We start from the raw sequence: 27281 nt of genomic DNA on the forward strand, positions 1-27281 counted from the left end.
GAGTAGGCGAAGCATTATCTGTCCCTGTAATAATTAAGAGGGGAATTCCTCAAGGCAGTATTATTGGACCTTTATGCTTCCTTATATATATCAATGATATGTGTAAATAAGTGGAATCAGAGATAAGGTATTTTGCAGATGATGTTATTCTGTACAGAGTAATAAGTAAGTTACAAGATCGTGAGCAATTGCAAAATGACCTCCATAATGTTGTGAGATGGACAGTAAGCAATGGTTTGATAATAAACGGGGTTAAAAGTCAGGTTGTGAGTTTCACAAATAGGAAACGTCCTCTCAGTTATAATTACTGCGTTGATGGGGTGAAAGTTCCTTTTGGGGATCATGGTAAGTACCTAGGTCTTAATATAAGGAAATATCTTCATCGGGATAAACACATAAATATGATTGTAAATAAAGGGTACAGATCTCTGAACATGGTTATGAGGGTATTTAGGGGTTGTAGTAAGGATGTAAAGGAGAGTGCATATAAGTCTCTGGTAAGACCCCAACTAGAGTATGGTTCCAGTTTATGGGACCCTCACCAGGATTAATTGATTCAAGAACTGAAATAAATCCAAAGAAAAGCAGCTCGATTTGTTCTGGGTGATTTCCGACAAAAGAGTAGCGTTACAAAAATTTTGCAACGTTTGGGCTGGGAAGACTTAGGAGAAAGAAGACGAGCTGCTCGAGCTGTCAGTGGAGAGATGGCGTGGAATGACATCAGTAGACGGATACGTTTGGGTAGTGTCTTTAAAAGTAGGAAAGATCACAATATGAAGATAAAGTTGGAATTCAAGAGGACAAATTGGGGCAAATATTCGTTTATAGGAAGGGTAGTTAGGGATTGAAATAACTTACCAAGGGAGATGTTCAATACATTTCCAATTTCTGTGCAGTCATTTAAGAAAAGGCTAGGAAAACAACAGATAGGGAATCCGCCACCTGGCCGACTGCCCTGAATGCAGATTAATAGTGATTGATTGATGATATGCATTAGAAAAAAAGAGAGGATAGAGCGGCGATATTTGATTTTTAGTGTATAGCCTTTACGTTATGAAATCTATACACTGTACATAGTTCATTAAGGGCTTTGGCCTGCCAGGACTGTTGGTACCCAACGAGATAACCTCCATATACTGACTACATCCTCAGTCGTACTACTTGGCTTTCATGGCCTCTTGAATCATACAACTACTCTTTTGGACTTACGAGACTGAGATAATCCCTTTTCAACCCTCAGTCCAGGATTTAATTCCTTGAGGTAACCGCAAATCAAGGTCTCACTCGGTCCTTGGGTAGAAGGCCAATTGCTTGCCCTGCATCACGGGGCTGGGAACAACTAATGAAAGTGATATTTTTCAATCACTTTCACTGATAAAATACACGGGGAAGTGGTGTTCCATGTGAACCACTCGCTGGAAAGATTAGATAGCGGAACACGTGTTATCATAAAAATGAACATACGCTTCATTAGTTCCTACACACTTTATCATTTTATGGCTGATAATTCACTGTTTGCCTTTGTGTAATTTCAGTCGATAACGTGAGTCGAGATGTAACACATCTACATCGAAGTGTTGCGTCACTCGTTGTGTTGATATGCGATGAGGAACATCGCTTGTTCGCGATAAGACTGAACTGTTTCGTCTGTATTGACACGTAGAATTGTTTTGAGTACCCATGAAGAAATCACTGTGTGTTGCAGGGAAGTCGTGTTATAGGGAATGGAACGAAGACCAGTATTACAAGTATACAAGTAAGTTGGAGTTACGTCTCGGAAAATGTGCATTCGCACATAAAATAATAGCAAATTTATTGAAAATGTATTGCCTGTTAGCCTGCTGCTTGGTACAGGTCAGAGGAAAATGTAGCTTCCTCCGAAGTCTCAGTTCTATTTATGTAATAATAATTTCGTGTGGCTATTTTTAGCCGAATGCAGCCCTTGTAAGTCAGACCCTCCGATGAGGGTGGGCGGCATCTGCCATATGTAGGTAACTGCGTGTTATTGTGGTGGAGGATAGTGTCATGTGTGGTGTGTGAGTTGCAGGGATGTTGGGGACAGCACAAACGCCCAGCCTCCGGGCCATTGGAATTAACCAATTAAGGTTAAACTCCCTGACCCGGCTGGGAATCGAACCTGGGACCCTCTGATCCGAAGGCCAGTACGCTGACCATTCAGCCAAAGAGTCGGACTCTATTTATGTGTGTGACGGTGTGGAAGCTGCTGAGGTATGGGTCTTTATTGTTTTTGCGTGTGGCCTCCGGAGAGGTCGGGTGTAGGTCTTTCGAGCTGACGCCCTATAGGCGACCTGCGCGTCTATGAGGATAGCCTAAATACAATTCCAAGAAAACAGCCTAAAATCGCTTTTTTCATTACTAGGGTAACTTTTAATGCTCAAGACAACACATACACCCAGCTCCCGAACCATTGGAGTTAACCAATTTAGGTTAAAATCTCCGATACTGCCGGGAATCGAACCAAGAACCCCTTCACCAAAGGCCAATATTCTAACCATTTAGCCATGGAGCCGGACGTATAGGTGGTGATGAGTAATGACACTTTGAGCACGACTAGTGTGTCTGGATAAAAGGTGTTGCTCATCGGGACAGTCGTGCTGCAATAGCACTTACTGGCCCAGAGAGGAAAGCAATGGCAAACTACATCACTCCTTATCATGACCTGGACGTCTCATTGATGGCATCGCCGTAGGCTTTTGCAGTTTGCCTGTAAATGCGTAACCTTTGATGGTGCTTGTTGAGGATCCTCCTCATAGTACGACAAATAGAAAATTAAGCAATGTCCTGGAGTGTGCCGAACGTTGAAGGGCTCGGGATGGTTTCAAATTGTAAATCTTGGATAGCTTTATCAAAATAGTAAAGTCATCTCCGTACAGGCCATCAAGGCCCTGGGAGTGGCGGAAGGTAAAGGCTTCCACCATTGTTAACCTCGGCACTTGATGGGGTTAGAATAGTTAGCTCTACGCCCGGCCACCTTTGTTCCCAGGAATTAACCTGGTACTCATTTTTGGTATAGGCTGAGTGAACCTCAGGGCCATATGCACCTCCAGAAATGGAAATATCATCTTAAATTTTACGATTTCTTGACGGGGATTCGAACCTACGTCCTTCCGGGCGAACCGAGTATGCCTTTACCGCCTCGGCCAGGCAGCCCCTTTTATCAAAATAAGAGAACAAATTTTGTAAATCACTTCCGGCCTAAATACAATTCTAAGAAAACAGCCGAAAATCGCTTGTTTCATTACTACATACATAATTATTTCTTTCTTGGTTCAATACCATGGGGCATTTTTTGATTTTTTAAAAAAATGTCCACAATGAATGCAGTTATAAGGGCTTAAAAGAAACTCTGCATTGAGTCGCTTTAGCGCTCGTAGTGATAGAACAAGGCAAACTGTTAATCTAATCGACCGGATGGCGATGTTTAAGAAAAAGGATTGTAATTTTTAGGAATAAATAAAGAATACAGTCTCATACTTGTATCTAAAATTCGTAGCTCATATCCCTAGGATGTTTTCGACAATCAGTTGGTTGTCTGAGGAGCTAGAGCTGTGGATTTTTTGTCGTATGTGACTTAATTTGGTCGTGCCTTCTTATGGGTACACTATTGTATGTGCGTGTTTTGCAGGAATGAAGATAAGCTATGTGATAATATCATATGTGCAAGGAGAACCCAGCGATAAACCACGGTAACTGATCATACAACAGTTCAACATTATTCCGCCTGTCACACTTCTTATTATACTGGCTTTTACGATAGTTTACCAAAGTACCGAGCTCGATAGCTGCAGTCGCTTAAGTGCGGCCAGTATCCAGTATTCGGGAGATAGTAGGTTCGAACCCCACTGTCGGCAGCCCTGAAAATGGTTTTCCGTGGTTTCCCATTTTCACACCAGGCAAATGCTGGGGCTGTACCTTAATTAAGGCCACAGCCGCTTCCTTCCCACTCCTAGGCCTTTCCTGTCCCATCGTCGCCGTAAGACCTATCTGTGTCGGTGCGACGTAAAGCAAGTAGAAAAAAAATGTTTACCAAAGTCAGAACTGTTGATTCAACCTTAAAGGTAGTAAAATACGCGCCTCAACAGGTTCTTATTGCTCTGAAATGCCATTTACGATAGTTTACCTCCGCCGACGTCCAGAATGATGATGTAAAACTAATACAATACATATTTTAGTATGTTACTAGGACATAAAATCCACTAACATTATTTCTAAAAGAATAAGGTGAGTGTATCTAGTCTCTCAAACTAGTCTTCAATAATTCATGATGCTTTCTTCTCTAAAACAATAGGCAGGCCGAGCTGCTCGGAAGTAGAGCGCTGGTCTTCTGAGCACAACTTGGCTCTGTTCAGTGATACTTGAAGGTGATCAAACACGGCAGCCTCGTGTCGATACATTTACTGGCACGTAAAAGACAAAATTACAGCACCTCGGCGTCTTCGGAAACCATAAAAGTAGTTAGTGGGAGGTAAAAACCGATAATATTAAAATTACTTCTAAAAAATAATATCTGAAGGTGAGTATATCTAAGTCTCTCAAACTAGTCTTCAATTCATGACGGAACCAGGAATAGCGGGCGAGTTCACCGTGAGGTTAGGGGCGCGCAGCTGTGAGCTTGCATCCGGGAGATAGTGGGTTCGATGCCCACTGTCAGCAGCCATGAGGATGGTTTTCCGTGGTTTCCCATTTTCACACCAGGCAAATACAATTATACCTTAATTGTACGAATCGTTGGCTGAACGGTCAACGTACTGGCCTTCGGTTCAGAGGGTCCTGGGTTCGATTCCCGACTGGGTCGGGGATTTTAACCTTAATTGGTTAATTCCAATGGCACCGGGGCTGGGTGTAAGTGTTGTCTTCATCATCATTTCATCCTCATCACGACGCGCAGATCGCCTACGGGTGTCAAATAGAAAGACCTGTACCTGGCGAGCCTAACCCGTTCTGGGATATCCCGGCACTAAAAGCCATACGACATTCCATACCTTAATTAAGGATACGACCACTTCCTTCCCACATCTAGCCCTTTCCTATCCGATCGTCGCCATAAGATCTATCTGTGTCGGTGCTATGTAAAGCAAATTTTGAAATAGGAACCGGGAATCAAGCAAGGAAAAACTGTGTAGAAAGTTAGGTGGTAAATTCCAGAGGTCGACAAACTTTTAAAGCCCGGATATTCATTCTGTTATAGGGTAGTACGTACCTCCTAGCTCGCACGATAGTTCTGCAATGGAATTTGCATAAACATTAGGGGTAGAGCCTAATAACTATTAGCATTTCTTGTAATATTTTCTTTCCATGAAATTGCTTGTTTTACTCTTGTTATTTGTTTGTTTGTTTGTTTGTTTGTTTGCTTGTTGTGTACTGGGTAATTATGTTTACTTTATTATTACACAAATCTAAGTGACCATTGCCACCGGGATATTTCCCATTTGCGATGTATTTGTTAGTAATAATAATAATAATAATAATAATAATAATAATAATAATAATAATAATAATAATAATAATAATAATAATAATAATAATAATAATAATAATAATAGAACCTCTACATTTTATGCAAATGTCGCTATATAACCGTACAGCAGTCTAGATAGTAGGCCTACTAGCTACTCACCAAGTACTGTAATTTAACAGTCTAAAACATTACAGCGCTCACCTTGTGAGAGAGGGCAGTGAATGCGAGATGTTTAGTTCACCGAATTGATCTCAACTGTCGGGACACATTTGAATACTGTTAAGAAAAATCTTCCGCCACCTCTACGCAGAACGAATAGTTCATATCGTGCCGGAACAACTGTCTGGTAAGGACGCAAGAAGCCTCAGAAAATACCATATGAGTACGTAAAAATAATTACATACCGTATTATGCAATTGCAAAGTGAAGCGTGATTCTTGGCAGCCGACTGTATTATTCGAAAGATACATGTTGACTTGGTGGCGTAATTCGTTACAACTATCATCGAAATGTGCTGTAACATTCATAATACTAAACTCCTGCACGCAATGTTCAACAGGCTTCCTGAAAAATAAATGTGAATACCGGTTGCAACCCAGAAACAGTTATCTGGGTCCGTTGACTGAGGCAATAAGTACAAGTCCGGTCCAATGTATCTAGCGTAGTGGTCTATCAAATACCACAGTTTGTAAAGTATCACGTGACAAACCCCAGACTTGAGGATTCTCATTGCAGTAATTTTCAATTTATAAGCACTCGGTCTCCATGACAAGAGGTTCAAAAGGCTACCTGGTTTACTTTTCTTGCGGTCTTGATACACCACTAAAAGGACAGTGTTGTTAACGCTTCAGCACTGGCGCATAGTCTCACAGACCCATGCCATTTGGTGGGCGAGTGATGGGGGTTGCAAACCTATTCCTCTGTGTACTTTCTCTCCTCTTCTGTATTTTGACTTTGCATTCTCGGATTGCGTGATCAGTTATAGAACCGACAGTAGTAGCCGCTTGGGTCTGTCAGGCTTGGCGGCAGTGTGCGTGCTACACATCTAAGTGCACACACATTCCTATAAAATTACGTGTACGTGCATTAGGCTTTTAAAAATAATGTTTGATTACTTACTTCTTGATGGGTTTAGTGTGAACTTTAAAAGTGATGAAATTTTATTTAGTGAACTATGGCCAGTGAACAAGAAAGTGCGCGCATAAGAGATTGGAAGAAGACTGTGACAGCGATTTAGAATCAAACCGTGACGAATTAGACAAGGAAGAGGAAGATAATGCGAATCATGTATAAGAATATGGAGTAAGACTATTGCATATTTTGCAAATGGTTTTTATGTCTTATGTCTTAAATCATCTTAAATTTTAGCCAGGGGTGTCCAACTTCCAAGTCGTTTATGAATAGCAAATTCAGTCGTAGAATTTTAAGCCCAGAGTGATTAATTTTTAAGGAAATATTTTTCATTTGGTGTTTTGCTATTTTAGGAAAGTCACATTTTTGTTATGTGATATATACTAACATTATACTGTACATTTCTACAGTAACTTTTAGAATTTTAAGTACATCTGTAAAATGTTGCACAAGTATTTGATTTATAATTTTGTCTCTTATTTATAAACCATTTAAACTATTCAAATAATTAAAACGGTTTGTTGCTCATAATTTAGAATAATATTTTAAAAATTGTACATGGGTCTGTGAGACTAGGCGCTAGCACTCAAGTCACAACGTAGAGCAGCAGTGTTGCAGGTTTAAAGAAAAATTTGCGGCAAGATTGCGTTCTGTTGTTTTATAATAATAATAATAATAATAATAATAATAATAATAATAATAATAATAATAATAATAATAATAATAATAATAATAATAATAATAATAATAATAATAATAATAATAATAATAATAATAATAATAATAATAATAATAATAATAATAATAATAATTTGTTCAACTAGGAATACATCCAAATAAAATCATTATAGATAGTTTAGCTTCCGCAGATGACATGGCGTTAATTACAGACTCATTAGTTAATACTCAAGAGCAAATACGAGAATTACAGAAACAAGCGGCCAGAATAGGATTACAAAACAACGAAGTTAATGGCAAACATCATTAATGCCCCTCAAAATATCACAATTAACAATAACATAATATCTCGGACAGAGTGCTTTAAATACCTGGGAGAATGGATAATAAACAACACAAGAGAAAGGATAGCTATAGATATAAGAGTAAACAAAATGGAAAAGTTGTTTCATATGGCAAAAAATATATACATTATCTCTTTCCTGGAACTTGAAATTAAGACATTATCAAACAGTGGCCCGGCTAGAAATTGTATATGCAGCAGAAACTATTAAACTGACAAGAATTGGAGATCTTGAAAAATTAGAAAAAGTTGAAAGAAGAATTTTGAGAAAAATACTGGGACCTATAAGAAATAACAATGCCGAATGTAGACTACGATCAAACACAGAGCTATATTTAAAAGTTGGAAAACTGACAACTGTAATGAGGAAAAGAAGACTCAACTTTTTGGACACATAGAATGAATAACAATAAACTAACTAAACAAATATTTAATTTAATGAACGCCCGACTCGTTGGCTGAACGGTCAGCGTACTGACCTTCGGTTCAGAGGGTCCCGGATTCGATTCCCGGCCGGGTCGGGGATTTTAACCTTAATGGGTTAATTCCAATGGCACGGGGGCCGGGTGTATGTGTTGTCTTCATCATCATTTCATCCTCATCACGACACGCAGGTTGCCTACGGGAGTCAAATAGAAATACCTGCACCCGGCGAGCCGAACACGTCTTGGGATATCCCGGCACTAAAAGCCATATGACATTTACTTTTTTTACTTAATGAACAGTTACAAATCCAAGCCAACGTGGTTCATTGAAATTGAAAAAGATATGAAAAACGCTGGAATTAAAATAGATACGATAGAAAACAGAAAACATTTCAGAGAAGTAACACGAAAGGCAGGATTTCAAGAGAGAAAGAAATTAACAACTAAAGAAAGTGGACTCAAGAGGAAAAGGAACAACATTCTCAGAAAATGAAGGAAGTTTGGAAACGAAGAACGCTTAATGCAAAGAAAAGTAACCAAGGTTGATTTATCGTATCCTCAAAAGGGTTTATTCTAAGGCATCAAGTCAATATGGTCTGACAACGTGGTTAGCCGCATCGAGTCCCATTGATGGAAAAAGTTTTCACCATCAGAATGTTAACCGGCAGGATAGTAGATGTGCTTGTATACAGTTTCTAGTCACTAGATTGCGTGCCAAAAGCCTGGATTCATTTCCAAATCTATCCGCAGTGCTCAAATGGAGTGAGGGCGTATGACGCTGTTGATAGTGATTCATATGCAGGATGGGGACGTGAAGCCTCTTCGGACTATTCGACAGCAGTAGTAGTTGTGCCGGCACCGGGTTTCACCCTCTCCCGTCCTACTATCACATATCATGTCATACATTTCATCTCATCTCTGATAAGGTGAACGTCAGGAAGGGCAACTGGTGGCAAAACTCGCTACGATGATTCATCTTACTTCATACCCGAAAAAGGACAAGAGTTGGATATACCTACATATACCTGTACGTTGTGAAAAGCAAAGCAAAGTCACCTCCATACAGGCCATGAAGGCCCTTGGAGGAGTGGAAGGTAAAGGCTTCCACCATTGTTAACCTCGGCACGAGATGGGGTAGAGTGGTTAGCCCTACGCCCGGACGCCTTTGCCCCCAGGAATTAACCTGGTACTCATTTTTGGTGTAGGCTGAGTGAACTTCAGGGCCATATGCACCTCCGGAAGTGGAAATCTCGTTTCTCAAATTTTACGACTTCCTGACGGGGATTCGAACCCACGTCCTTCCGCGCGGACCGAACACGCCTTTACCGCCTCGGCCAGTCAGCCCCTTATACGTTGTAAAGCGACAGTAAATCTATACATTTTATCCTAGTGACAGCCCGTTAGATTGTCATACCCCAATACACTTTTTCGGCTCCCCAACGATAGAAAAATGAAAAATCTGGATTCGAAATGCATTTGGAGCCCTTTGCATCCACCTTTGTTAAAAATTTCAGATCTCTGCGTGCCGTAGATTTGGCTGGGCATCGCGCACACACAGACACATATACAAACACCTCATTTTATAATTACAGATTTAGTAAATGTTCAGAATGTTAACAGCAATGTTTTGAGCCCTCAGGTGAAGAGTCTCCTGAAATTTTGTATTGACCCAGATAAGAACAACCTTTCAACTTAATTAAAAGTACACATCAAGAATCTCATGAGTAACTATTTTATTTATACATGCTACGTGACCTAGTCGCACCTGAGCGGGGGCCCCGGTTTCGATTCCCGGCCAGGTGAGGTAGTTTAATCTAGATCTGAGAGCTCGTTCGAGATGGACTACCTAGCGGTGAGATAGCACCCCGATCTAGGAAAAGCCAACAATAACGGTCATATTAAACTGGTCTTTTCGTTCCGTCATTGCGCGAATTGGGAATTTCGCGCAACATTCTCGTTTGCGAGCTTCACATCAAGCGATCCAGGTCGTGTCACCTACCGATTTCCGATTTTCCTTATTCCCTCGTGTAATCATGCCACTGCCAGAAATCTAAACGGGCATGCAGGACTACAAGCAGAAATTGTTTTGAACACGGTTATTAGCCCAAGAATGGCCCTGAAATACTACGGCTGACACTCAGCGTGGAGTAATCTGCATCCCTGCTGTTGGAGAATGAGACGCAGCGTACTGCTATGTTGAGGGGAAACTGCGCCAACGTTGTTACTTGCTGTTGTCAAAGTCCTATGGTCGTTCATCAAGTACTATTCGCAGATCAAGGCAATATCTAAAATACCAAAGCACACAGAATAAGAAGGCACTGAAACTGCTCGGAAAATACGTTTGTCCAGGTAGTTGAGTGCCATGAAGTGCAATTTTATAAACGTCTTTGAGTTACAGCTGACACTGAATTTGCGTATACTGTAAGGACTGTTGATAGGACGGCGCGAAAAATACTGGCTATTTATCTTCCCGTAAATCTGACTGAACATGAATTCCGTTATGCTTCTATTCATCGATTAGTACAATGTATTTTTTTTTTTTTTTTTTTTTTTTTTTAGGATTAGCTCGCCGCCAATGGAAGTATTCAGTGTAAAAGTGTCTACTAATATTCGGACACTCGGATACAGGAAACACAAAACAGGAAAAGTACGCCATAAAAGTTAACAACCTTATAAGAGGTGATGACATATAGGTCTTATGGCGACGATGGGATGGGAAAGGCCTAGGAGTTGGAAGGAAGCGGCCGTGGCCTTAATTAAGGTACAGCCCCAGCATTTGCCTGGTGTGAAAATGGGAAACCACGGAAAACCATCTTCAGGGCTGCCGATAGTGGGATTCGAACCTACTATCTCCCGGATAATGTCTATATTTCAGCGCCATATAGAGCTAGACTCCATACGTAACACCTTGCATGTTTCTTCCTCAGATCTTTCTCCAGCGGACCACACAACTGTTTTTTCTTCTTGTTGAAGCTTTCCTTGGCTAAGGCAATTCGAGATTTTATGTCTGTTATAGGGTGAAGGTCTTCAGTCACAATACTTCGTAGATACTTAAACTTATTCACCTGTTCAATGATTTCTCCCCATATTTTTATTGTCGCTTTTTCACGTTTACCTCCAAGTATCATGAATTTAGTTTTCTTTTTCTTTATATTCATTCCATACTCTTCACACTTTTTGTTTGATACTCTCAGCATTTTGCGGAGGTTCTTCACATTTTCAGCTATTACTGCCATATCGTCAGCAAATCTTATGCATTCAATCTCCGTACCTCCAATGTTGACACCTCTTTTACCATCCAAACATTCACAAATAATTTCCTCCAAGTGAATATTGAACAAAGTTGGCGATAAGCAGCAACCCTGTCTAACACCTCTCCCCGGTGTGATTTCTTCTGTTAATTCTCCTCTTATTCTCACTCTTGCTGTTTGGTTGTAATATAATTCTTTGATCAGTCTTCTCTCTCTCTCTTCCATTCCACTCCATGTTTCTTTTTTCTTGCCATTTGCTTTACGTCTCACCGACACAGATAGGTCTTATGGCGACGATGGAATAGGAAAGAGCTGGGAGTGGGAAGGAAGCGGCCGTGGCCTTAATTAAGGTACAGCCCCAGCATTTGCCTGGTGTGAAAATGGGAAACCACGAAAACCATCTTCAGGGCTGCCTAGATTGGGGCTCGAACCCACTATCTCCCGATTACTGGATACTGGCCCATGTTTTTTAAGTATCTCCAAGAGGTCTTCCCACCTTCCATGATAGGATGCATTTATCTGGTGGGTCTGACTTCCCTTAAGTCAGCTCGAGGCCCGCTAAGGCTCGGTTTTTGCGTTTTACTTTTCTCCTCCCCTTTAGTTTTTATTTTAAATCTGGTTTTTATCCATGTGGAATACTAATAGAAAATATCCATATTAAGTCAAACTTTGTCATAAAGAACCCATTTATTATTGTCCTGGGTTCATCTTTTGTTGTAGAACGTAAACAGTTTCACTCAGTTTATCGCTTATCATAACTGTAACAATGGTAGTAAAAATAAGAGAAAAAGCGAAGATCTGTCATGCCACGCAACGCAAATTCATCCTTTTTGCGAGACGATGGTGGTGGTGATTATTGTTTTAAAAGGAAGTACAACTGGGCAACCATTCTCTATATAACACTGATCAGAGAGGAATGTGGAAGGGATTCGACACTTCGACAAATGAAGTTATCCTTCAAAGGAAGACAAGGGCCACGAAGGGCGTCAAAATGAAAGACTCCCTAGGCGTCGAGTCCACTAATACCGTCGGGGTCGGAAAAGAACAAGAGTTGACCAACGGAGGTCGGATAGGATAGATGAAATTGAGGAGCCTGGCACAAGAAAGTGGAAGCAATGCAGGACTCAGCTAAGGGCCCCTGGCCTCAAACCCACGCTCCCAACTAGAGAGCCCCTGAGGCCCCTTTAAGTCGCCTCTTACGACAGGCAGGGGAAACCGTGGGTGTTATTCTACCACCACCACCCACAGGGGGACTTTTGCGAGGGTTTTCACAAGTTCCTGGCACAACGGATTAGCTCATGGGTGTCTTGAACAAACACCCTTATTAAAAAAAAAAAAAAAAAACATTAATCTGTTCTTTGCGACAACTCTAGCAAGCTGGTAAGTTCAGTGAAGGCCTATAGTCGGTTCATTGACAAGGCAAAGCGGCCTCTTACGCAGTTTTAGCTTTTTCCTATCCTATCACCATCGAAAAGCTATCAGAGTTAGTGCAACGTTAAACCACTAGTCTCACCGGGCTAGGTAACTTAGGTAGTAGAGCCCTGTCTTTCTGAGCTGAAACTGGTGGGTTCCATCACGTATCAGTCCGGTGATATTTGAAGGTGCTCGTTAGATTTACCTGCAAGTTAAAGAACTCTTGCGGGATAAAATTCTGGCACCTCAGTGTCCGCGAAAACCGTACAAACATACATAGTGGGGTGTAAAACCAATATTATAGATATGCCTGAAGACGGGAAATCATTTATTCTTGGCGGATCGATTCCTATCATAATTCAGCACACAGAGGATCATTTGCGAGGATTGAAAAGTTTTCAGTGGCCACGTATTGGTGTATCCGTTCAGTTATCCGAGTATCCTACAAGAGAAATGACATGGAAAGTCAATATTCCTTGGTTGAGTACTTCGCGTAAAATAGAAGATTCCATGGCTATAATCAGAAATCAACAGTTGCGTAAAGCGCTTGCTTTCTTGCTTGCTTAACGTTATGGTGTTTAATTTTAACAGCGGCTCGAAGTGTACTGGGATGTTACAAAAAGCGTTGATGGAGTGGGGGTGCACAAGTTCCGATCCCCGATGGTCTTTGGACCACAACGGTGTTTTTCAGGACTTACGGTGATTCTAAGTAAATTGAGGAGAACTGTAACGGCCGTTTCTTGAAGCTTCCTCCGCAATGCACTCCACTACAGTTCGTTGGCTATGCGGAAGTAATACATTGGTCGTCGGTTTGGCTTTAAGGCTATTTGTATGTAGAACACAATCCAATTTAAAGCTCCGTATATTGATTTTGTAAGTGGGCCTTGAGCGAACTTGAGAACACGCCAACTACGAAGCTCCTCTTTCTTTAATTGGATATTCTTCATACAAACTCGTCTTTAAGGCATTGCTATCATAATTCAGCAACACAAAGGATTATTTTTGAGGAATAAAATGTATTCATTGACCACGTAGGCCTATATCCGTTCAGTTATCCAGGTTGAGTTGACTTCACTACAAAGTGGTCGAGTCATTTGAAAATTTTATTTTCTGACACAAGATCGCATGTGTAATCCCATCTCACGAGCCAGGACACTGAACTTAAAGTTGATATGTCTCTCACGCAGTGAACAGACTGGAAGAAGGGGAATTATTTTTTCTGATGGTTGACATCATCCGACTTCTTCACCTCCTCGTCTTGTAAGGTAGGTTCCGTGTGATTGTCGTGAAAATTTGCCCATGTTTGAGAAAAACAAGGACGGTATAAGATGATTATGGTCTACCGATGCCAAGAATGTTAGAAACCCGTAATGAACCATAACGAGACAATTCAGTAATATTGTTGACAGAGTTAATATTTGAATCTCATGTGCCCCGGGATAATCTTATTCTTCTTACTGCCTGTTTCCAAATTAACTGGGGTCGGCACTTACGTGGATTAAGTCCAGTTTTACGGCTGGATGCCCAATGTGATGTAGAGGAATGCACTGTATTCACTATTGTGTGTATTTGTGGTGGTTTGTAGTGTGACGTGCTGTATGTAAATCATGATCAGAAACACCCAGCCTCCTAGCTAGATACGGCTAAATCCCTGCCCAGACAGGAATCGAACCCAGAGTATTATGAACTATTCATCCAAGGAGCCTGCCCTGGAATAATAATAATAATAATAATAATAATAATAATAATAATAATAATAATGGCACACGGCCAGAAAATGAAAAATTTCTGGGTGAATAAGAAACAGAAAACCCATGTCAAGCGTCAAAACGGGTCCCGTGGTACCAAATAGGCGAAGGAAGTTTTTTTGCTAGTGGCTTTACGTCCCACCGACACAGATAGGTCTTATGGTGACTATGGGATAGGAAAGGGCTAGGAGTTGGAAGGAAGCGGCCGTGGCCTTAATTATGGTACAACCCCAGCATTTGCCTGGTGTGAAAATGGGAAAGCCGGAAAACCATCTTCAGGGCTGCCGACAGTGGGATTCGAACCCACTATCTCCCGGATGCAAGGTCATAGCCGCGCGCCCCTAACCACACGGCTAAATCGAAAAAAGCAAGTTGGCTTTGCGATTCGAGGCGTCTAGCCCTTAGCTTGCATTTGGGAGGTAGTGGTTTCGAACCCCACTGTCGGTAGCCATGAAGGCTTCCGTTGTTATATATTTTAAAATAAGACAAATGCTAGGACTGTACCTTAACTAAGACTACGGTCAATTTCTTTACATTTCTATTCATCTGATAATCCATGCACTCAAAATGTATGTCTGAGTTGGTGCGACGTTAAACCACTAGTAAAAAGAAAAGTTCAAACTTCTTCGATTGTAGTACTACCATTCCACCTCAAGTACGGTCTGGAGGTGTTTTATGTCTGCCCAGACAAAACACTTTTGGTGTGGTTATTTCTTGATCGGTGCAGTATTTCTGCATCTGTCTCTAGTCTGAGGGCAAAGTAAAATGTAGTTTCCACTGAAGTCTGGCTCATTTATGGTGGTGACAGTATGGAAGCTGCTGAGGTATGTGTAGTGCTGAGCAGTGGTATATATCTGGACCTTGTAGAAGGTGCTGTTCATAAGGTAAGTTGGAATTCAAGAGGACAAACTGGGGCAAATAGGCCTATTCGTTTATAGGAAGGGGAGTTAGGGTTGGAATAACTTACCAAGGGAGATGTTCAATAAATTTCCAATTTCTTTTCAATCATTTAAGAAAAGGCTAGGAAAACAACAGATACGGAATCTGCCATCTGGGCGACTGCCCTAAATACAGATCACTAGTGACATTCATGTAATGACAGACGGCCATTACTTTTCTTTGCGAACTGTTCAACGTAGTACTGACAAATACCCTCTATCGGTAACGCTACTAAGCGAAGAACATTTGTCTGGTAAGTAGGATATCAATGAAAACCACCTTCAGGGCTGCCGATGGTAGGGTTAAGAGCCTGCTACCTCCTGAGTGTAGGCTTACAGCTACACGGCTCGTACTATGTAGCCAATTCACTCTTTATTAGAATATTTTTTCCACTCGGGTTTCAGCCTTTGATCTATAACCCCCCACCTCCCGCCATGCCACACCAGCCCTGATGGTCCTTTGCCTACCAAGCGACCGCTGCTCAGCGCGAAGGCCTGCAGATTACGAGATGTCACGTGGTTTGCACGATGAATTATCTTGGCTTTCTAGACCGCGGCTGCCATCTCTCCGTCAGATCATTAATTGTAATCACGAAGGCTGAGTGAACCTCGAACCAGCTTTCAAATACAGGTAAAAATCCCTGACCTGACCGGCAATCTAGTCCGGGGCTCCAGGTAAGAGGCAATTAAGCAACCGCTACACTGCGGAGCCGGTGGTACTTCTATACGTTATCCCGGTTAACCAAACCAGCCTCCACCGGCTTCTCTAAATAGAACTGAATGGAACATTTGTGTATAATTATTTCTAACTAGCAGTTACCCGCGGCTTCGCTCGCGTGGATTTCGTAATTTGATAAAAGTAATCGTTCCTCGCTACTGTACTAACACATTATCTGAAAATACCTAAACTATAAACACTCACCGAAAAATTGAGTTTCATTTACCCCAGAAACTCTTCGTAAACAGCGCTTGTGGTATTGCCTTTTGGGGCAAAGATGACCAAGCGACATAGAACTCTACATGTGAGAGAAAGTCTTCTCTAAAGTCGGTAAAACGAACATAAATGATTCTTTATTTTTGAAGGAGATTCCGAATACCAATTTTCACGTCTGTAACATTTTCGTTTTTTGAGATATAAGTATCCTCATAAAAAAAATGAACATTTTCTTCACTTCTTTCCACACCCTCCCCCCTTAATTGGACTTTCCGTAAACAAAAAATACGTGTTTCTTTATTTTTAAAGGAGATTCATAACACCAACTTTCATACCTGTTTCTTTACTTTGAAAGAAGATTCCAAATACAACTTTTCATGTTTGTAACATCTTCAGTTTTTGAGATATAAGTATCCTGGTAGAAGGTCTGTAACAACTCAAGTATCCTAATAAACATAATTCAATTATTTTTTCAATTCTTTCACCCTTCCTTAAATGGATTTTCGAAATCAAAGAAATACGTGTATCTTTACATTTAAAGGAGATTCCAAATACCAATTTTCACGTCTGTAACATCTTCAGTTTTTTAAGATATCAGTATGTGTATGTTGGGTATTCAGCCCGAAGGCTGGTTTGATCCTCTGCAGCTCCGCCAACAGCTGTCATAAATAGCCTAGGCGTTACTGAAGAGGCATACTAGGGAAATGAGGAGTGAGGTAGTTCCCCGTTGCTTTCCTCACCGAGCCACCAGTTGCTATTACATATCAGTCTGCCAAGCCCACTGAAATGCATGCACCAACCGACCCTATGAGCGATAGTTTCACACCATTCATAACAGGGACTGGCTGCATAAGGAATGGTATTACTAGCATCACTCATACCTCAGTCACTTTCACATTGTCAAAGCCAAGGATGAGATTGAGACAGGTCAATGAAAGTAACAAATTTGATATAGCCCATACCAGAAGACATAGTGCAATGTAAACTCTACATCTCGCCAGCAAAGGCATTATCCTAATAAAAATAATTCAAACCCCGTTTTCAGTCCTTTTTCCCTCCACCCAAGTGGCTTGTACGAAAACAAAATATACGTGTTTCTTTCTTTTTCATGGAGATTAAAAGTACCCATTTTCACCTCTGTAACATGTTCAAGTTTTAGGGATACCATATATATGCTAATTTTAAAAATTTATCCCCTTTAATACTTCCTCTAAGTGGATTTTCAGAAAACAAATTATATGTGGTCCTTTACTTTTACAGGAGATTTCAAATACCAGTTTTTACGTCTGTAATATGTTACGTTTTTGAGATATACTGTAGATATTCTAATTTTAAAAAATCACCCACTTTTTTACTCCTGCTCACTGTTCGATTTTCGAAAAGCGAAAATATACCCGTGTTTTTTATTGTTGAAGGACATTCCAAATGCCAATTTTCATGACTGTAACGTCATCAGTTTTTGAGATATAAGTACCGAAGTAAAAGGTATTCAATCCCGTTTTCACTCTTTTCACCCCCCCCCCCAACAGGATTTTCCGAAAACAAAAAATACGTGTTTGTTTAATTTTTAAAGGAGATTCCAAATGCTAATTTTTACGTCTTGAAACTGTTCAGTTTTCAAGATATAGATACACTCATTTTAAAAATTCACCCCGCCCCTTTTCACCCCCTTTGCGACGGAATATCTAAAGATCCTTCGATAGTGAGTGCCTACATTGTAATATGAATGTATCACCAAAATTTCATTTCCTTTATGTCAAGTAGTTTTGACTCGGCGCTGATGAATCAGTCAGGACAAGTTACATATATATATAATAACAGGAATATTCTTTATTTGTAGCATTCATTGATAAAATAGAGAACAGTAAATGTGTTCTTTTACTGAAAGTTTCGAGTTTCACAGTCCACGTAAAACAAGGCCAAGACAGGTTGATATCCCGACAGTGAGGTCAAAGTGGTTGGAAGGGTTTAAGGGTTAACGATGTGGCAACTAACCCCTTGCTAAGTAGGTCGTGGCTCGATTAAAGGGATTTTGGCCGCTAAGTACGTTGTCAGTTCAGTTCAAGTTGTTGAATCTATCGCAGACAATGACATAAAACACTTCGAAAACTTCAGCGTATGCTAGAGACACGTGTGATACCGAGCGAGTTGGCCATGCGGTTAGGGACGCGTAGCTGTGAGCTTGCGTTCGGAAGATGATGCGTTCGAATCCCAATATCAACAGTCCTAAAGTTGATTTTCCGTGGTTTCCCACTTTCACACCAGATAAATGCTGGGGCTGCACCTTTTAAGCCGCGGAGAGACCTACCATGAGGAAATAAGGTGTAAAAGCTGAGTGATTCATACGAACCACGGAGAATTTCAGAAGGTGTTATGAGTATAATTTATACGGTTTTTTATCTTTTCACTTTTCAATTACTAGGATATTTTAAGTTCTGGACCTCCTATCATGACGATGAACCAAATTAATTATATTGATTTCAATCATCGTAACGCAGAATACCAGATATACGGACAAATCGTCTGGGATAACATGGTCACCAGCTTCCCAGCAAGGTGGCCTTTATTCAAATTCCCATAAATATAAGTGATATATTTGAAATGGAAATTCATGCCTAATGGTTCGACTGTATGTAACACTGTAATTCCCGATCTTAATGTTTATAATTACAAAATACTCGTGTAAATCGTCTCTGAGAGTAAATGAAGGCCATAGAAAATTATTAATTATTATTATTAGTATATTATTATTATTATTATTATTATTATTATTATTATTATTATTACACGTTGCTTTACACCGCAGTGACATACAGATAGGTCTTATGGCGATGGTGGGATAGGAAAGAGCTAGGAGCGGCAAAGAAGTAGCCGTGGCCTTAATTAAGGTACAGCCCAGCATTTTTTGGTGTGAAAATGAGAAACCACGTAAAACCATCATCAGGGCTGCCGACAGCGGGGTTCGAACTCACTATCTCCTGAATGCAAGTTCACAGCTTCGTGCCCCTAAGCGCACGGCCTACTCTCTCGGTAGAACAAGAACGAAGTCGACTCAACGATGAGGAGTATTTAGAATTTAGTCATGATGCTGGCTTAACGATACATTTATTCTAATAAGAATAGGGGACAGCCCAAGAACAGACTCTGATAAATAAATAGCATAATGTGTCGAAGAGTTACTGAAAATTTGGAAGACCTTTAAAGCGATGTGTTTGCAGACTAGTATTTACTCTTATTTTATTTTCAAACATTTAAGAAACTTGCTGTCGGAAAATAATACCTCTATGTGCGGTTTGTATACCAGCTTCTCTGTTCTTTGGATCGTTGACAACGGTTTAGATGGTAGAGCACTGACATTTTGATTCCCGTTCAGTCCTTTCGGATTTGAAGGTGTTCACATACGCCTGCCTCGTATCGGTAGATTTACCGGCATGTAAAATAACTACTACGGGACAAAATTCCAAAACTTAAGCGTTATATGCATTCAGATGCATTGATATTTTTATTTGGGCGTAAAATAATAATAATAATAATAATAATAATAATAATAATAATAATAATAATAATAATAATAATAATCATAAAGAGCATAATGTGTCGAAGAGTTACTGACAATTTGGAAGACCTTTAAAGCGATGTGTTTGCTGACTAGTAATTATTATTATTATTATTATTTTATTATTATTATTATTGTAGATAAGTATGTTGGAGAAGACAAATTTGGATTTAGAAAAGGTAGAGGAACAAGAGAAGCAATTCTGACCTTACGCATGTTATTGGAGAGAAGGTTGGAAATTAATAGAACGACTTATCTTACCTTCATTGACTTAGAAAAAGCTTTTGACAATGTGAACTGGGAGCTACTGTTTAGAACTATGAGGAAAATAGGACTGGACTGGGAGGATAGAAGAATGATTAATTGACTGTATCTGAACCAAAGCACAAAAATAATCATCAATCAGGTAGAAGAAAAGGACAAGATTAGGAAAGGAGTTAGACAAGGTTGTCCCCTATCACCGTATTTATTTAATATGTTCATTGAGGAAGCTATTCAGATCATGAAGGAGAAGACAAAGGGAATAAAAATCAATGGTGAAGGGATACATTGTATCAGATTTGCAGATGACATCGTATTAATTGCAGACTCAGAAAAAGAAATGAATAGAATGCTGAAAGTCCTCTCAGGCACTCTTAAACTATGGAAATTAAAAGTAAACAAACGGAAAACGAAAGTAATGGTAGTACGGAAAAATATGGAAGAAATTAAAATCAATATCAAAATTGATGGCGTCAGAATTGATCAGGTCAAACAATTCTGTTATCTTGGTAGTATGATAACAGAGGATAATAGATGCTTCCTGGAAGTAAGCGAGTTCAGAGCTACGCGGCCTGAGCAGCCTGGCCAAGTCTCTCAGTTGTTTATATATATATATATACTGATCCACAGGTCCCTTAATTGTGAATTGTACACGCTCATGTGTGGGGAATAAAGTGATTTCGCTTCTGTAAGTACAGCAATCGCTGCCCCGTAGGTAGAAAGGGTTATTGTAAACAATAAGGCAGTGCTTCGAAGTCCACCATCGGGGATCTACGTGAACACGTCTACTCTTGTTCTTGGGAGAGACAGTAACATGGTACCTTGTATCAAGGTGCAGATTAGCAATTACACACGAATTTACAGGCAAGAAAATGCATATTTCCTAATCCAGGAATGGCACGCAAGACTCACCTTATAACAGGTACTTCCGGACACTGGCTCTACGATGTGGAATGCCATACTGGCAGGGAATTAGAGACTGTCTGTCCGCCTTCATCTTACAATGGTGAGAATACGCTCTGTACCCGGGTGCAGTTTACTTTTTCAATTTCATTTTGAAGCTAAATCATTACATGAATCATTAATTTCTCGGCTTCTCAACAACGCTCTCAATTTTTCAGCGAATGCGAGATGGAAGAAGTTCTAAAGCTCAACTTTTTATTTGTTTAGCTCTCAGCTGAAGCCTTACAAAAGAGCCATTCGTAAGACCAGAAACTTTTATAACAGGAAATGAAATTGCTGGCTTACTTTGAACATTCTTTGCACGTGTTTTCTTCACGTTGTAGTGCCCAGATCGAGACATATGAACACAGCTGTTACACCACCCAAATCACTATATACAGACACTTTTATGTGATTTCATGAATGGAAACCTACAACCTGTTTTCCAGTCATTGACCGTGTCAGGGATGTAATGAATGAATTATATATGGGCTATTAGTACAATGGGGTCGCCACTCCCAAAGTGATTTATTAATAACTGATAGATGCTATGAAATCATTACGGAGGGTGTTGCTGGAATAAAATACGACAGTGAAAACCGGAGTACCCAGAGAAAAACCTGTCCCGCCTCCGCTTTGTCCAGCACAAATCTCACACGGAGTGACCGGGATTTGAACCACGGTATCCAGTGGTGATAGGCCGACGCGCTGCTGTCTGAGCCACGTAAGCTACTCCACATGCCTTTTATACTGAGTTAATAGCGTTACACAAAAGTTGACCTTTCTACTTTTAATATTATAAACATTATATAGATAAGTTCATGAAAGTACTTTCATTCGTTTTTGAAATTAAATTAATATTCAACACGAATACAATACCACACATACTAGTTAAGTTATTTAACTTTCAGCACTTAACAATGGACTCAAGATAGCAGCGGCTGTTAACAGGACACCGATACCAACTGCTAAATAAGTACTAATTCCAGAATGTGAGCAGGATTATAGACATAATAATTTTTCTGCTGATGGAACTCGGTAAATATATTAAGATTATTTGGTATAAAATTTAAAATAAATCATGGACAACAAACCGAATTCTGATTTGTGTGTCCAAAAGAATTTTTAGCCGCGATGGAGGAATTTTTTTTGAGATTCGGGAAAGTACCGGAAAATTTATGATGGATGACAACCCTGGTTTTAACTACCACTTTGATACTAGTGTCATGCACTCACGACTATGCGCTATGTAGATAACTACCTACTGACCATGTGGCCGCGCCATTTGAGTCACGTAGCTATAAGCTTGCATTCGGGAGAAAGTGGGTTCGAACTCCCGTGTCGACAGCCCTGAAGAGGGTTTTAAGTGATTTCCCATTTTCACACCAGGCGAATGAACATAGCTGTTACACCATCCAAATCACTATATACAGACACGTTTATGTGATTTCATGAGCCTTTTTAAATGAATGAAAACCTACAACCTGTTTTCCAGTCTTTCACCGGGTCAGGGATATAATGAATGAATCATATATAGGCCATTCCAAGAGAGTTTCGGTTTACTCGGTCTGCCATCTAGTGGGGGCCTAGAGTAAAACGGAACGTCGAAATTGACGAGCAGACAGCCAGATTGAAATGTCTGCACACGGTAGCTGAGGCCATACGATTATTATTATTATTATTTTATATATAGGCTATTAGTATAATGGGGTCGCCACTCCCAAAGTGATTTATTAATGACTGATAGATGCTATGAAATCATATGTAGGGTGTTGCTGTACTATAAAGGCCGCAGTCTCTTCCTTCCCATTTCCTATTCCATCGTCGCCACACTCAGTGTCTGTGTTGGTGCGACGTAAGGGAATTTGAAAAAAAAGAAAAAGAAAAATAACTACCCTACCTGGAAAAAATATCACTTCTGTTTGCTCTAAGGCGAAAGATAGGTGGTGCGTCCGAGATACATTCCTTGTGGATTAACTGGTATCCGAACTGATCCCCGTATTTTCTTTGAACGTTGGTCCGAATTCATTCCCACCTTGCGTTCGGAAGAGATACGTTCGAATCCCAATGTCAGCAGCCCTAAAGCTGATTTTCCGTTGTTTTCCACTTTCACACCAGGTAAATGATGAGGCTGCACCTCTTAAGGTGAGGAGAGACTTACCATGAGGAAACAAGGTGTAAAAGCTGAGTGGTTCCATACGAACCACGGAGAATTTCAGAAGCTGTTATGAGTATAATTTATCCGGTTTCCTTTTTTCTATTCACTTCTCTCAAGTAGTAGGATAATTGAAGTTTTGGAGCTCCAATCACGACGATGAACCAAATTAATTACATTGATTTCAACCATCGTAACCCAGGATACCAGATGTACGGACATAATTGTCTGGGATAACATGGTCACCAGCTTCCCAGCAAGGTGGCTTTTATTCAACCACTAATATTGATCAGAATCACCAATATAATATATTTTCATAAATCACTATACAAAAAGTGACTGGGTAAACCTTGCTACCGAATTAACCGTTGTATGACATTGGATTCTTGAAACAAAAATGAAAATCCACAGCCTGTTTTCATTTTCAACTGGGTCAGTAATGGAATGAATAAAGCTCCCCAATAAAGGCGAGGATAGGATTTTTTTTCAAGTTGCTTTACGTCGCACCGCACCGACACAGATAAGTTAGGTGTTATGGCAAATATGGGACGTGGAAGTGCTAGGAGTGTGAAGAAAACTGCCGTGGCCTTAATTAAGGCACATCCCTAGCATTTTCCTGGTGTGAAAGTGGGAAACCACAGTAAACAATCTTCATGAACATCGACAGTGAGGTTCGAACCCACTATCTCTCGAATACTGGATATTGGCCGTACTTAAACGACTGTAGCTATGAGATCAGTGGAAATATCCTTTGTTAGAAACCAGGAATCAATTCGAACGTTAAGATATCAATTCGGACACACCCTTCCTTAGAAGCGAGAAGTCAATTCGGACGTTAGGGAATCTTTTCGGTCATTTCATTCCTTAGAAACCAGGAATCAATTCGGACGCTAGGGAATCAATTCGCTCACACCCTTCGTTAGAAGCTAGTAGTCAAGTCGGACGTTAGGGAATAAATTCGGAGACACATTTCTTTAGAGTCTAGAAATCACTTCGGACATTCGGGAATCAATTTGGATGTAGCGAAGATAGGATATCTTTGCAATCAAATAAATTTGTCGTTCATTACGGTTATTGATGTCGGGATCATATCCACGTGAAATGCAAGTTTACGGGGAATCGGAACTACAGGGGTGTGGCCTTTAATTTCAGAATTCCCATAATCTCTGACTGGAATTCGATCTGCAGCCACCTTTTTAAGAAGCCAATGACAAGGCGATTCAGCTATCACGCCCCTTGCTAACTTCCCACTAACGCAGACAGGTTTTCGGCGATGATCTGGTAGGAAAGGACTGGAATTGGCGAAGAAAGGAGTATGCCCCTTCATTGGTCGAACATTTGTTTGATAACGTCAGTAGCTGAGGGTGAGCGCACTTCTCTCCTAAAATTCCAAGGAGCAGCTATACCAAGATTCAACAGTTTAGCTCAATTTAATTTTACATAGAATACAAATAAGGAGTGAACACCGCGAACACCAATCAACTGACGGAATGTTAAGGTATATAATATATTAATGTCATTGGTTTACATCCCAATAACTAATTTCATTGTTTTCGGAGATGCTGGAAATTTGGACTGCGGGAGTTATTTTATTACCGACACGAGACAGGCGTATTTCAACACTTCCAAACACCACCAGTATGAGCTGCCAGCTTTAAGTTCAGAAGATCATCGCTTCTATCATCTGAGCTAATCAGCCCAGTCGTTTAACGCAAACTTCTGGAATTTGCGTGACGTGAGAGTAACATACCGTGGAAAACCATCTTAGGGTTGACGACAGTGGAGTTCCAACCCACTATATCGTGAATTCAAGCTTACTACTCTACGTCCTGTACTTTCTGGATAATGGGATGTTTTCTGTACCTGTTCCTCAAATTATGAAAGCCATATGTGCTGTTATATTTTTTTGTATTTTCCTTCTAGTGCTATGGCATATTTTTTATTTCATTGAGATTCTTACTTTTATGAATCCGTATATTGCTGGTTCTTGATGGACGTAGTATTTTGTACATTTGTATTCTGGCACAGACCTGAACAAAATGTAGCTTCCATCGAAGTCTGTGTCTCATTCATGACTGTGGCAGTATGGAAGTTACTGAGGCATGGGTGGTGCTGTTAGGATGTTAATGAAAGGTGCTGCTCATAGGGTCAGTCGTGCTTCAACAGCACTTTCTGGCACAGTGAGGAAAGCAATGTTAAACTACCTTATTATTCTTTGTTCACCTCATTATTGTGCTGCCATCGGCGTTTGCGTTTTCCTTGAAACCACATAAACTGAAGTGGAGCTTTCTCGGGATACAACCAGCCTCCGGGCTGAAGAATTAACAGACAGACTTTTCTTGTTGTCCGGCTTTGGTTGATTGGTTACTGAACTACCCTTTAGGTCAGAGAGTCCTAGATTTGATTCTCGGCCGGCCCGGAGATTTCAACTGCGTATGATTCACTCGTGCGGCTCACGGACTGAGTGTTTATGTTTACATTCACACAACCCTCCACATTATCAACCACTCCCTGAAAGACGCAGTATTAAATACAACCTTCCACAAAGGGTTGGCATCAAACAGGGAATCCGGCCGTAAAACCGGGCCAGATCCACATCGCACGCGCCACCCCACCAATGTGGGAAAGGCGACAGAAGAAGAAATGATGATTCCTGCTCCTGGACCTAATCTATGTACTTTTTTCTTTAATTACGCCACCTTAAAACCATGGTTGCCGTAGCTTTACAACCTTGTAATTATAACTGCTTAATATACCCATCAGAATTAGCTGACCATGCCTTCATCACCGTACACGAGGATATCTTCATTACGTCTGAAAATAACGCTATATGACCGCCCCGCAGCACATACAAGGTGATCGGTATTGACCAAGCAATCTCATCAAGGTGTGAACATTTACATCGAAGCAAGCATAAGATAGGAATCAATAATCGACACATTTCTCACATCGGTGGAACTGGGCATGTGAGCGTTTAGTGTTTGTCATTTGAAACGTAAGTATCCACACACTAACGCAATACACCTTTGATGTCTCACCTCTTTTCTACACAGAGTGCCATTTTCGTTTGTGATTATGTCAGTTTACGTTTCATAAACAAATGTCCAAGAACTGCATTCCAGACGACATTCGCAATAAATGAGTGTCTGTTGGTCGCACCTATCTGCGACTTACTTCCTAGGACATTCTCTTTAACATTCCGCCATTTTTGCTGATCTATTCTGACTACCCTGTATATGATTAAGAACGAGGTTTCTTTGATAGCCTAAAACTCAAGCAGTATGACATAGTTCCAGGCTGAAATGTTTCAAACAACGATTTTCATAGGGACAACGATAATTTGAAGAATATATTTGTGTATCTCAGTAAGTAAGGTGTTAGTTTTATTGTTGTAATAACTGTGTTTCTATGCCTAGTAAATTGCACAGAGTTTAAACTGTCCTAGATGTCTCCTTGTCCATTTAGCTGTACAAGTAAATATCGGGAAGATTTTCCGTCTCAGTGGATTTAGTATTGGAGTACAGTGGTCGTCAGAATTTCTTCATTGCAGCAAGTAAACGAAGGAATGTGAACAGCTTGTGCACTGTAATTGTGAAATAAATAAGGCAGCCACTGCCAGCTGTTCAAAAATCTGAGCATTTAGTCATTATATTTCAGTAATCAGAGTAACGTTAACAAAGGTTGATCCGACTTCTTGTTTCATTTATATTTATGAAACCTTTGTAATGAGGTTTGATTTTCTTCTTCTCCTTCTTCTTCTTTGTCATTTGGGGCTACTGAGGACTATGGAGCTCTTATCATTTCGTTACTTGGGTCTTCTGTTTTCTCCTCTTCCAGCACTCCATTTCCGCGCTGTGAGCCAGCTTTCTTTCTTCTGTCCACTTAAGTCTGCTGGTCCCTGTATTCTTCCTACTAGGGAGTGACGTTGGAAAATTTCCCCGCTGGATATATTGCCGAAACTGTGGGCGGTCATGTATGGACTCATGCGCTATTTCCAGTTAATCCAGATCCAACGTAACAGGAGAGA

The 27281-nt window shown here is 40.4% G+C and overlaps 1 protein-coding gene across 1 annotated transcript in view; it reads left to right on the top strand.

The window, feature by feature from the left end:
• The first annotated feature begins 1621 nt into the window (after positions 1-1621).
• The window catches only part of LOC137498551 (F-BAR and double SH3 domains protein 1-like), a 387845-nt gene continuing 362185 nt past the window's right edge, over positions 1622-27281 (top strand). Inside the window, exon 1 of the mRNA XM_068226253.1 lies at positions 1622-1756. Within this exon, the coding sequence (XP_068082354.1) occupies positions 1681-1756 (76 nt within the window). The 5' untranslated portion in view covers positions 1622-1680. The remainder of the gene's footprint in view (positions 1757-27281) is intronic.

The sequence above is a fragment of the Anabrus simplex genome, chromosome 1 (genome assembly GCF_040414725.1).
Source record: "Anabrus simplex isolate iqAnaSimp1 chromosome 1, ASM4041472v1, whole genome shotgun sequence".
NCBI classification, from domain to species: Eukaryota; Metazoa; Arthropoda; class Insecta; order Orthoptera; family Tettigoniidae; genus Anabrus; species Anabrus simplex.